The sequence below is a fragment of the Thamnophis sirtalis genome, unplaced genomic scaffold (assembly GCF_051295495.1).
Source record: "Thamnophis sirtalis isolate CommonGarterSnake01/CBP01778 unplaced genomic scaffold, rThaSir2_p1.2 scaffold_1, whole genome shotgun sequence".
NCBI classification, from domain to species: Eukaryota; Metazoa; Chordata; class Lepidosauria; order Squamata; family Natricidae; genus Thamnophis; species Thamnophis sirtalis.
This window is the reverse complement of record NW_028261381.1, coordinates 138,828,520-138,840,310: the sequence shown is the minus strand read 5'-3', so window position 1 is coordinate 138,840,310 and position 11,791 is coordinate 138,828,520. Positions and strand designations below refer to the sequence as shown.

Here is an 11,791-nt window from a genome sequence, read left to right as displayed (position 1 = left end):
AACTGAATTGAATGATTTTCAGGCCTTTTTGGCATTGATTCTTTTAAAGGTTATTTTGACATGGCTGTTATTTTTGTTTTTGTAATAACATGTAAATTTATGTATGTATTTTGTTCTTTTAAAATGCTTTCTTTAAAAAAAAATACTTGGTGAGATTAATTGCTTCTTAAAATACTTACAAAACATTCTGAAGATAAAATAATCCCTTTTTTATTAAGTGACAGTGAAAGAGCAATATTTGTATCCTATGAGAAAAAAGAATATTTGGTCTAGGCCATTTAGAAATAATATTAAAAACAGATTATTTCTAATCATGATTTAAGCAGTTCCTAATTTTTCAAAATTGTTTTTGTATGTAAAGGGAAAAATAATTTGAAATTTATTTTAATTCCTCATCCTAGAAATGTATTTCATCCAACTTCAGTCAATTAAAATAATCTATTTCCTCATTAAAATAATGAAAGAATTATACATAATAGTAATATTTTAGTGAAAAGAAAATGGATCTGACATTTTAGAACAAAATTTTGATTTTTATATACAAGGAAACTAATCCTAATCCAAATCCTCCATTAAAAACAAGTACCATCATAAAACAAAATTACAAAACATTATTTTCTCAAATGTTAAGCATTTATTTTCCTAAATGTTAAGCAGATATGTATTTTAGTTTAAAATGTTCATAAATGGTTTAGGCCAGTGAATCTTTGAGTATTTAATAAATTTATTATGAATAGGCCACGAAGTTCATAATGAAACTCATATTTCCTTTCCCCTGGTTCAAGGAAGCTAATTCTAACCCAAATACCAGCATAAAACAAAAATGACCAGCAATAACAAAAGATATTACTATTATAAAAGCTCTGAAAGCCTCCACAACACTGATAATTTTCACATAATATCTAAGCAAAGTCACTTATCTAGTGGAGGCAGTATTCTTGGCTGTGACAACAAAACATGCTCTTTGTTGCTGGTGGAGAACTTTCCCAACTGTCTCTTTTTTATTACTTCAGTACCAGTTTTTTTAGTAACAATTCCAGCAGTGGATTGAATGTAGACACAACTAAAATGGAAGATTCCAGGAAGTGCATATTACTCTAGGGCATTACTCTGGGACTTAACATTGGATCGCAATACATAAAATTGCATAAAATACTGCCACCGGTAGCCTCCCATCGTCCAGTGCGATCTCACAGAGTTGGCCTCCTCAGAGTGCCGTTGGCCAGACAGTGTCGGCTAGTGACCCCCAGGGGGAGAGCCTTCTCTGTGGGAGCACCTTCCCTCTGGAATGAGCTGCCCCCGGAGCTTCATATAATTCCCGACCTCCGGTCCTTCCAACGTGCCCTAAAAAGCTGGCTTTTCCAGCAAGCCAGCCTGGCCTGAACAAAACAAATCAAATTATTGATTACTGTTAATTTTAATTTTAATTCTTTTTAAAAAATGTGTCATTGTCAATTTTAATTGGGTTTGGGATATCCTGTTTAATTTCTTCTTAACTTTTGTATTATACGTTTCTTTTAATGTTGTACGCCGCCCTGAGTCCTAGGGAGAAGGGCGGAATATAAATCGAATAAACCTAAACCTAAAATGAAAGGGCCAAACTTTTCTAAGACAATTTTTCCATCCAACATAAGACAAAGTGACAATACAGAAATTCTAACTGATATAGAAATCTGAGAACTAAATATATAACCCCCCACAAGTCCACTCTCACATGTGCTATGGTTTCAACTGTTTAAATTTTCAGTTTCAAGTTTTTAAGCCTCCTATCAAAGGTACAAGTTGGAATGCCAAAGATGCTTTCTACCTGGATGATTGTGAATCTCCGTAGGCATACAAGTGTAAAATATATCTTGAGAGTATCCATTTGGTTATAGCGGTTAAGGCAACAGGTTAGAAACCCCACGTTCTAGTCCTGTCAAAGAATCAACGTTGTCTTGAAACAAATAAAATAAAAATAAAAGGTAACTTGAAGTGCACTAGTTTTCCAGTATATTATACGTACACTCTTTCTAGGATTGAGCCTTAGATTTGTTTTTAAAAAATTTCAAACACTTCTATCAACCAGAGCATTTGTAACACTCAGGTATCTGAAACTCACTTGCATCCATTATGACTCCAAACTGCCATTTTATATGCATACATATGTCTACATATAAAAACATGACTGCTATTATATAAAAAACGCTTTTATTTTAAATGTGCATATAAAATGTGACTTTTATGTGAGTGTTTAACTATTTTCTGTGAGATGTTCAATCTGGTGCCTGTCATGAACAAAGTAATACTGTTATTCATTACATAAAATACATATCTCTAAATTTAAAGGAAGGTGGAACTTGAGGTCATATACTATTTGTCCTACAGAGCAATCGTTGTAGTAAAAAAAAAAACCTAGACAGTGCTGTTGTGTTAGAAAATTATCCACCCACTTTTACTGGAAAAAAAGCTCTTCTTTGGGTAGAAACGCTTATTTAAAAGCGGCAATTTAACGTTATGCCTCTATAGACTAATTAATGCACAGTTTTTCAATTGGTTACTAAACAATTTTATTTGAATTCAGCTTCTCTGCACTTTGCTTTAGTTTATTTTGCTTTATCTTTATTGAAACAATGATGGGAATTCCGAATGTGCTTAAAGCAAATTAAAATCAGTTCCCTTTAGCACTATAAATATCATGAATGTGAACATGGATTGAAAAAGGAATATAGACTGCTTGTCATGATTCAACCTCATCTAAATATGATCGCCAAACATTGTGGAATTTAGTATCAACAGTATGACAAACTAAACATCACTTGAAAGCCATTAAGGTTCTAAGTATGAACCAAAACAGATGGAATATCCAGCAATGGTTCATTGTGATATCTTTTTTATAACACCCTGATTCAGAAGTTTGATAGCAAACTTAGCACTCTTTTGGAGATAATAGTGGCAGATGTTTGATGCCTATACATTTTAAATATTCATTTAACCCTTTCACATTGCATCTGCTCCCATCAATAAAATTTGTATACACCGATTCTGTTGAATAATGAAGTAATGCTTTGAAGATTAAAGCAAACAAAAATAATTATTAATAATAGTTCTCTTCTAGTACATGTGTAAAAGTACTTTTGCTTGCTTTTTGTTTTTCATATCATTAAATTAGCAATAAAAATGAATACACTTCAAAAGTCAGTTTTCTTAACTAGGATGTGTAGAAATCTCCAAATTTCTAAATATGTAGAAATATAATAAAAATACAAAATAAAATTGATATGGGCATATCAAGGAATATATGAATATATTTTTCAGTTAACTAACTCATTTCATTAGTCATTAAAATATACATTCATATGCTCAAAATACCACATAGAAATTTTCTGAAAAATAGGGAGTTTCTACTTGTATTAAGATCCCTTTGACCTTTTATTCTGCTTACTTAAGTTTCACAGTGACTTCTGATCCTACACAAACAGTGGCAGCTGGGCAATTTCTAAAATTTCTTGAAAAAATTTCTTCTTATCTGAAACAGTACTTTCTAACTAAAGATTAGAAGTTAATGCAACTCTTAACCACTTGCTATAAACTGTTATGTTTAATTTAAACTAACTACACTCCAAATAGATATGTGTATCATCTTCTATTTAAGTCAAACCGCTTTTCCAAGTTTGAAATAAAAGTGAGTAGATAACATTGAGACTTTTCAGTGGATTTGTTTTAACCACAAAGCTGGTGGAAAAATAATATTAAGTGGTACATGGATTTTGGTATGTCTTTGTTATTGTTGTGCAGGTTTACTCACCGAAATGAAAGAAACAGTGCCATCTCCTGGCTGAACTACTAATGTACACTTTTTTTCATGACATTCAATAACAAAAATAGAAACATCACTAGAAGTTTCACGTTTAAATTCCACTCTTCCCCAAGTGAATTGAATTCTCATTATTCCATAGTTCTATATTTAGATCAATATTATGCAACATTAAGCAATGGACTTAGTTTTTGGTCCTTTGAAAAATAAAAGTCAGCAAGTAATATTTTTATATTTATATTATTATTATTAGTGAATCATTTTAAATCAGCTTATTTTATTCTCAGCAGTATTGTATTCACATCAAGGTTTCTTATTTAGACTAATTTAACAATTGTGGAATACCACTATTTATACATTCAAAAGAAACCAAGCAACTGTGGGATTGTGCTGTTTTTTTTATTGTTTTCCATGGAGAAATACATCATCTGTTTACAAAATAGCTCTTGAAAAATACAAGGAGTACAGATACTATAAAACAAAGCAACTCCAGTCATGAGACACCTACGTACATCATGCGAAAGCAACAGTCTGATCTCCAGGTTATGAAAACTAGAATTAAAAAGTCACTATACAGGAAAGGTTCCAAGTTCCCAGCTTGGCAAAACTTGGGTGCAGATACATGAAACGTTTAATAAAATGAAGGGGGGGGGGGACGATGTCCTGATGTGTAAACAAGACTAAATTTGTGCCTGGCAAGTTCAATCTAAACTCCATAGCTACACAAAATGCACAGATAGCTTGTACACTTCAACTGATACCCTTCTTGTCTGGGCAGCAGGGGAAAGAGGAGGAGCAAGGAGGGTGTGGGAAAAGTTAAGGAGGTGGGAGCTGGATCACTGGAGGCAGAAGAGGGCAGGGGTAAGAATTTTTTATACTAGACTTCATAGACAAAATGGCAGAAAATAAAGATCTTGGTTACTGCGTGGCTGAGGAGACAGGTAGGGAGTAAGCTACATTCTCTTGACTTTGGAAAATTAACTTATAGGGAAAAGGGAAAGAGCAATTAATTTTTCTTTTAATATGGAAATGCACATGTAGAAGGATTGAGCACAATGCAGGGAAGGAAGTTATTAAACATGCTGATCAGAAAAAATGGGAAGGGAAGTTTAACCATCCCACTTAATTTTGCTGAAATCAAGGTTACGTGTAGTTTGTTATCTCCATCTGATAATCACTGGCATTCCACACTTTCTGTTTAGTCATGAGAGATTTCCATTTTTAAACAAACTTGCTAATAATTTTATAGCTCTACAGAACAAAGCAAAAACAACTGGTTAAGGAGAGCTTTATCAGATAATTTAAGTGCCTGCTAGAAATGTGATTCTAAAAAAATTAAACATTCAGAATGTAAAGCTATTTTCAGATGAGCTATCTAAAAATAAAACTGTTAAAACCATAGAGTAGGTAAGATCTGCCTTAAATATGAAATCTTTGTAATGCAGACAGGACTCCTCTGGAGTATATAAAACTTTTTTACTTAATGATGAAAAAGCCATCAAAACAGGACTATGCTTCACAGGCACACTTTATTTACTGTATTTTATTTCTGGGGGAAAGTAGCATCTGTACCTAAGGGCTACAGAGCTTAAAAGAAAAACTACCAGCATTTCACTGACAACAATAGTCCAATTTTGTGCATACAAAACGAAACATGAATTAAATGCAACCATTTCTTTTTCCTCTCCAAAAAATATGGTAATAGGAATGGGAAGGTAATAAGGAGAAGGCTTGATTAAACTGAAGAAAACAATTATTTGCTTTTTGACAGCTGATTTGTATGCACCATAAAATAACCCCAAAAATAAAAAATAGACAATTTCTTCATCATGTCCCATCAAATATTTTAAATGAATTTTACCAAACTTAGAACCTCAAGATTTGACATTTTCTTATTAAGAGTTTGCTGCGTCCCAATGGTGACTGAGCTAGATACAGTGCATACTTTTACCTTTTACTTTTAGTATACAATATATCAAGCCATTTTCTAATTTGAAGGTCAAAGATTTTGAAGAATTTTTTTTTAATAAAAATAAAATTTTTCAAGCTGAAGCACTAAAATTAGTCATATTCCAATAAAAAAGTACATAAAAGTGCATTTAAGGAATTCTTTTGCCAGTTTTAGCTGAATTTCTTTTCTTCCAAACAATGCATCAACACAAACCCAATCAGTACATCAAATATGGCTAGAAATAGTATTCCCATTCCTTTTTTTAGGCAGTAATCCTTTAAAGAATTCAATGTAACTGTTGCTAACACATTAATAGTACTCCTGGCTCCACAAATACGAACCTGGACTTCCAGATCAAGTGATTATAGCCCAGCAAGGGAAGTGCACAAAATATACCTAAATCCATCTGTGTTCACATTCTCGTCTTGCACCTTCTGTTCTCCTTTCCAGTATTAGAAGACAACAGGTTAAATTGGCAGATACTGTTTATGGACCCCTGAGGTTGATTTTACCGATTCAATCTTAGTTTTATTGAATTTTTGATAACTGGAATAGGATTTGCAGGGAGAGCAGGGATATCTGAAAGATCGGTACTGGGCATTTTCTGGGTAGAGAAAAGAAGGAAGAAATATTAGATAAAATTTTGATTATACATTATTAAAAAGATTAAACATGAAACTTTCAATTTGTTGAAATTGTTTCAAATCTTAGTTTCCCCCCAATTTTATAATTTTTGCTAATTTATTTCAGAATGATGCTAATAAAAAACATGGATTTTTGAAAATTTATTTAGCTCAATAAATTCCTCTGCTTCTTCACCAACTGTTGTTTGGGTTATTCAATAACTCCCATTACAATCTGCTGTTTTCCAGAAATGTAATTAATGTTCAATAATGTCAAAGGCTGGTAGAATCCACTATACAGAATTCACTATGAGGGCACAGAAAGCAAAGAAATCTATGTGAATCCACATATCAGAATGCAGACCACAGCTTTATACCTCAGGAGGTGGCAGTATGTTGCCTACTTTGGCAACTAAGTAGGGTTGCTCCTAATTCAAATTGGTTGGCTACATATCTAAGAGACAACACTACCACTTCTATTGTGCTCCCAAGAAAATGCAAAGATGCAGTTGTCAGGAGTCAAATTGAAGTTGAAGGCTTTTATTTCTACAAAACACAGAAATAGATTCATTCTAGTACCTGAGGAGCTTGTAGAGATACTGTGGTCTGAAGAGTTTCCTGCTGAGAGGCCATATCTGATTCTGTATCAAAAAGTTCCTAAAAAATAAGAAAAATATGCCAACATTTCTTAATAGATCACTGTAATTCAATTATGAGTTATTTGGATTCCTAACATTTTAATATTTAAAAAGTTTATTAAATTTATTTGGAAAAAATATAATCTGAGGTAGTTCAAACACAATTATATGATTCCCTTTCTAAAATCTATCTTCAGAGTCCTGAAAAATGATTTCATTTTTCCTCATTTGTGTCACTCCTCAAGGTTGATTCTGTTGAAGTCACTGAGAATGAGGGGGTATTTCACCAAATCCACTTTCCCTTGGAGGATTTATAACTGCCCCATATTTCAAAGGACACTCAGGTTGCAAAGGAAGGGGTGAATTAATTGAGGTTAAAGTGATTACCTAGCTTCTGCTATTTTTTTGGTGTGTTGAATTTGTCTTTTTTGTTGCTCTGATGGATACTGGCCATCCAAAAATTGAAAAAGTCCTTTACAGAAAGTAAGAATGGGATCCAAGCCACTGAGTTCCCTTTTGTAGGTTCTTTTTTCAGTGCTCTGCCAAGTGACAGCCAACAGATGCTTACCAGGAGAGACTTGTGTAAAGATTATGCTGTCATCTTTTCAGCTGCAGCTAAAGAGCCTTTTATTGTCCTGGATCTTTCAAGACTAAAAAGTATTTTAATTTTAAACCATTATAATTGTTCTGAGCTGCTGTTAATGTCATTTTAGAGTGCAAGGCCTTTTTTATTTTCTGCTATTGAGAAATGGTCATGATGTATTATTTATAATTGCATATAAAACTGTGTCCCAATGATAAAACACTGCAGAAAACCCCAGAAAAATCCCTGAGCCAAAGAACCTGGCACATCCCTGATTATCACTATTTCTCATCATTTCTCTTTTATTATTCTTTTTAAATCATTAAGCTATCAACAAATATTAATCATCTAGAGCATACAGAAATTAAAAACAAATGGAAACTGTAGATTTCCTGATGCTGTTTCCAAGCAACACGAACCCCTATAACTAGTGGTCAGTGAGGATTAGTTTGATACAAACTTTGGAGGCTGATTTTCTTAACTTTATCAGATCTCTCTTACTGAGAGGTACCATATCTGTCAATACAGTTTGAAGGGGCAGGAAGCAAGTGAAGGAAATAGTTTTATGACCTCATTGTTGATTCCCAAAGGTATGTGATTGGCGTTAGTGAAGGTGAATCTTCAAACAAGATGGACAATTAAATTGGTTTATTGGGCTTATATGTATTAGAATGTCTTCAGTCAGAGTAGATTCTCAAAACATATATAACAGGAGTGAAAATGATACCTTTGTTTAAAAAATTGTAGATATTCAATACACTATAGCTACTACACAGTATAAGAAAAGTACCTTAGTTTCCATCTTATCATGATCACTCATATCAATGCAACTAACATCTTCATTTATTTCGTCCTGTAATAAAGCATAATAATGACAAGGAAATGGGATACCTGTCCCAAGAAACAAAAATAAAGTGTCTATTCAAAATTTAATTGCAACTAAGTTATATCTGTTAAGAGCACAAGGATCTATAAAACTTGGGCATAACAAATATGAACAAAAAGAAACTAGCCATAATGACTGTTCATCCGCATTCCATTGCAGATATCATGGTTTTGCTTGCTCACATAATTGCATAAATCAACTGTATAAAATTTATTTCAGGAATAGCTATATCGAGTTATGACTCATTCCTCTACAAAGCACTGGTCTACTTTATAGCAATGGTACTTAGATTTATATATCACTTCATAGTGTTTTATAGCACTCTCTGAGCAGTTTACAGAGTCAGCATATTGCCTCCACCAGTCTGTGTCCTCATTTTACTGACCGGAAGGGTGAGACAATCCTGAGCCCTTCAGGATCAAACTCCAAGCTGTCGGCAGAGATAGCTTGAAAAACTCAATTTTGTGTTTGCATGATGCTTTTATGTAACAGGGTTTTCTGAATATTTTTGTGTTATTTTGAGAAAATATATTTTGAGTAAATGTTGCGATGTGTGTGTGTGTGTAGGTCTTGCGCTCCCTATTGAGAAGGGGCGTCAAAGAAATTGCCTCTGTTACGAGGTTCAATAAGGAGGAAAACTCTGAAGAAGCCAATTCCCCATCTAAATCAGCCCTTGGGGTTCACCCCTGAGGAAGGAGCATCTTTGGATGGTCTCCTCCTGCTGCTCTTTACTCCCAATGGCCCTGCCCCTATGTACTATCTCTCATTATAGAAATACAGAAATTATGACTATCGTATAGTATAAGACACACCTTTTTCCCTCAAAAGAGGCTGAAAATCTGGGTGCTTCTTATACACCCGAAACCCCGCCCCTTCACCAAAGTGGCCGTGCAAAGCTTGTCGAAGGCTTTCAGAGTGCTCCTGGGGGCTGGGGAGGGCAGAAACGAGTGAAAAACAACCCATTTTTTGCTCAATTTTCCCCCCAGCCCCATTTTCGCAAAAAATGGGCCATTTCTGGGAGGTTTGCAGAGTGCAAAAACTTTTTTTTAATTTGCCTCTTTAAAACCTTGGTGTATCTTATACTCCGGTGCATCTTATACTCTGAAAAATACGGTAGTTATTAATAGTTCTTTAAAAACTTTAATGTACCTTTAAATGCTTTCTGAAAGTATGTTATGCGCGATTAACTGTTTTAAATTCTTCATAATGTAAACATGCACTAAGGCAAGTCAAACTCGCGTCGTCACGGCGGCGTATCATGACTTTTTTCCCCCTTCGCTAAACTGGGCAAAGGTGGCACCAGCACAAATTTGACACCCCTGCCCTAAAATATTAATGTTCCATTTAATATTTCTTTAACTTTTATTCATCACTCTCTCCCCCTCAGGAATGGGCATTTTTTTAGTGATCAAGACCTGAGGGAATTAAAATGAAAAAAATGTTCTGCTGCACCAACAAGGAAATAGAAATACCTCATCAGTCTTTATTTTTTTAGGAGATTCTTCTTTATGGGGAGATGATGTCCTCTTCACACCTGCTACAGGGCTAGTTACTTTAGTTGCAGTGTTTCCTGAAGGTCTCTGTGGTTGGTTGACAACACGGGTTGAAGAAACTACTCTAGGGATGGTAGGCTTTGGTGGTGGAGAGATGGCTGGCTGTGTGGCAGTTTGAGGAATGCTTTCACTTGAAGTACCTATCAAAATATAATTTAATGTTTACAATCCAATTTTTAGTTTATTATTTCAAGGGCAAAAAACAAATTTGAATTCTTTTCTTCAAGCAAACCATATTCTTCACCAAGTGAGGTTACATTTTATGACTCATTTAATTGTAGTAAATTAAGTAAAATATATGATTTGTTCTTATTTGACATAATTTATTCTGCAGGGTTTACTATCAAAAACTGCATATCCTGTCTAGAGAATTAATTAACATATAGGGGAACTGCAAGCACCAAATCTATGATGTTACCCAAGAGTGGCTTTGGTTTTTTGTTCTAGATTAAAAAATTTGGAACACACATATCAGCACTACAATGCTGAACAAGACTTTAAAAAATGACAAAATAATAACTATATGCTAAGGCAGCTATGCTTTATAGTCCACATATTGTGTATTCTGTATATAAATGTAGACGGTAGAAAGCCTATATTAAGGCTGAAAAAAGGGAGGCATTTGCAAAGCATATTCTGAATAAATTGAACTGAGTTGGGAAAACATCAACATGTTCCTGAATGAGCATACTGTATGTGAACTGAGTACAAGTGAGAAAGGGATATGGCCATACATAGATGTCCCTCCTCTAGTGTCCTCTTATATGCAAGTTCTATTTAGAATGAATCATGCAAAGAAAGACTAGTTTGTACTCCCTCATCCCTATTTCAGGTTTTGGCTTATATGTTTTCATTCAAAGCCTGAGCATAGCTAAAGTCGGTAACATCAAGCAACAAGCAAATAAATTAACTAAAGAAAACTTTGTCATTTCTATTTTGCTGCTTAATCAGTTATTTTAATGATTTAAAGTTGCAAATGATAGGTTAATTCTACACTGCAAATAAGTTGCTGTTGAAAATCTAAACCCAAGAAATGGGTTTTCATAATCTAGGAACAAATTTGAAGATTCACGTGCGTTTCTTACCCCCTGAGCTTTCACTGGAATTTATTTGTGGCACAGTGACTTCAGAAGCTTGTGTGTTGGTCACAGATGCTGCTGTCACAGCTGGAGCAGGACTGCTTCTGCTAAAATATTTTTTAAAAAGAGAGCATGAATTACAGGAAGGCATTACTACCAAGGCATCTTTCCCCTCTCCTCCACCTAAAGCTCCTGAAGTTTACTTTGTCTCAGAAAGACTAAGATGGAACCAGTGAAGTAGAACACATGACTGATCACTGCAGTAACTCAGGTGGATTACTAGTTTTCATGTCTAAATTAACAGAATTATGCTTGATTTGGTAGGCCCATGTGTCACTATAGCTTCATAACCTGAACTGGTTACCAGTGAACTTCTGAATGCAATTCAAAGTGCAGGAAATTACCTTTAAAGCCCTTCATGGCCTAGTCCCATGATGGCAAAACTATGGCACGCATGCCAGAGGTGGCACACAGAGCCTTCTCTGCTAGCATGTGTGCCCTCACCCGAGGTCAGATCTCTGTGGCATTTCTTTCGTAAGCTTCTGTTTCCCTGCAAATGACGAAACAGAAGCTCCCGAAAGAAAAAGATCTTACCTCTTGCCATGCTGCCAGTGTTGGGATGCCTCACCGCCCCCCCAGCCAGCTGGTCTTCAGGTCTCTCCTGCACATGCGCTCTTGTCCT

At 34.6% G+C, this 11,791-nt stretch overlaps 1 protein-coding gene across 2 annotated transcripts in view; it reads right to left on the bottom strand.

The window, feature by feature from the left end:
- Nucleotides 1-4,176: 4,176 nt before the first annotated feature.
- PAPOLA (poly(A) polymerase alpha) overlaps nt 4,177-11,791 on the bottom strand; it is a 43,129-nt gene continuing 35,514 nt past the window's right edge. For both annotated transcript variants that reach the window (XM_014055575.2, XM_087726120.1), the window contains 5 exons: nt 11,116-11,216; nt 9,950-10,170; nt 8,382-8,444; nt 6,950-7,027; nt 4,177-6,351 (listed from right to left, as the gene is read on the bottom strand). In XM_014055575.2, the coding sequence (XP_013911050.1) occupies nt 6,256-6,351; nt 6,950-7,027; nt 8,382-8,444; nt 9,950-10,170; nt 11,116-11,216 (559 nt within the window). In that variant the 3' untranslated portion in view covers nt 4,177-6,255. The remainder of the gene's footprint in view (nt 6,352-6,949; nt 7,028-8,381; nt 8,445-9,949; nt 10,171-11,115; nt 11,217-11,791) is intronic.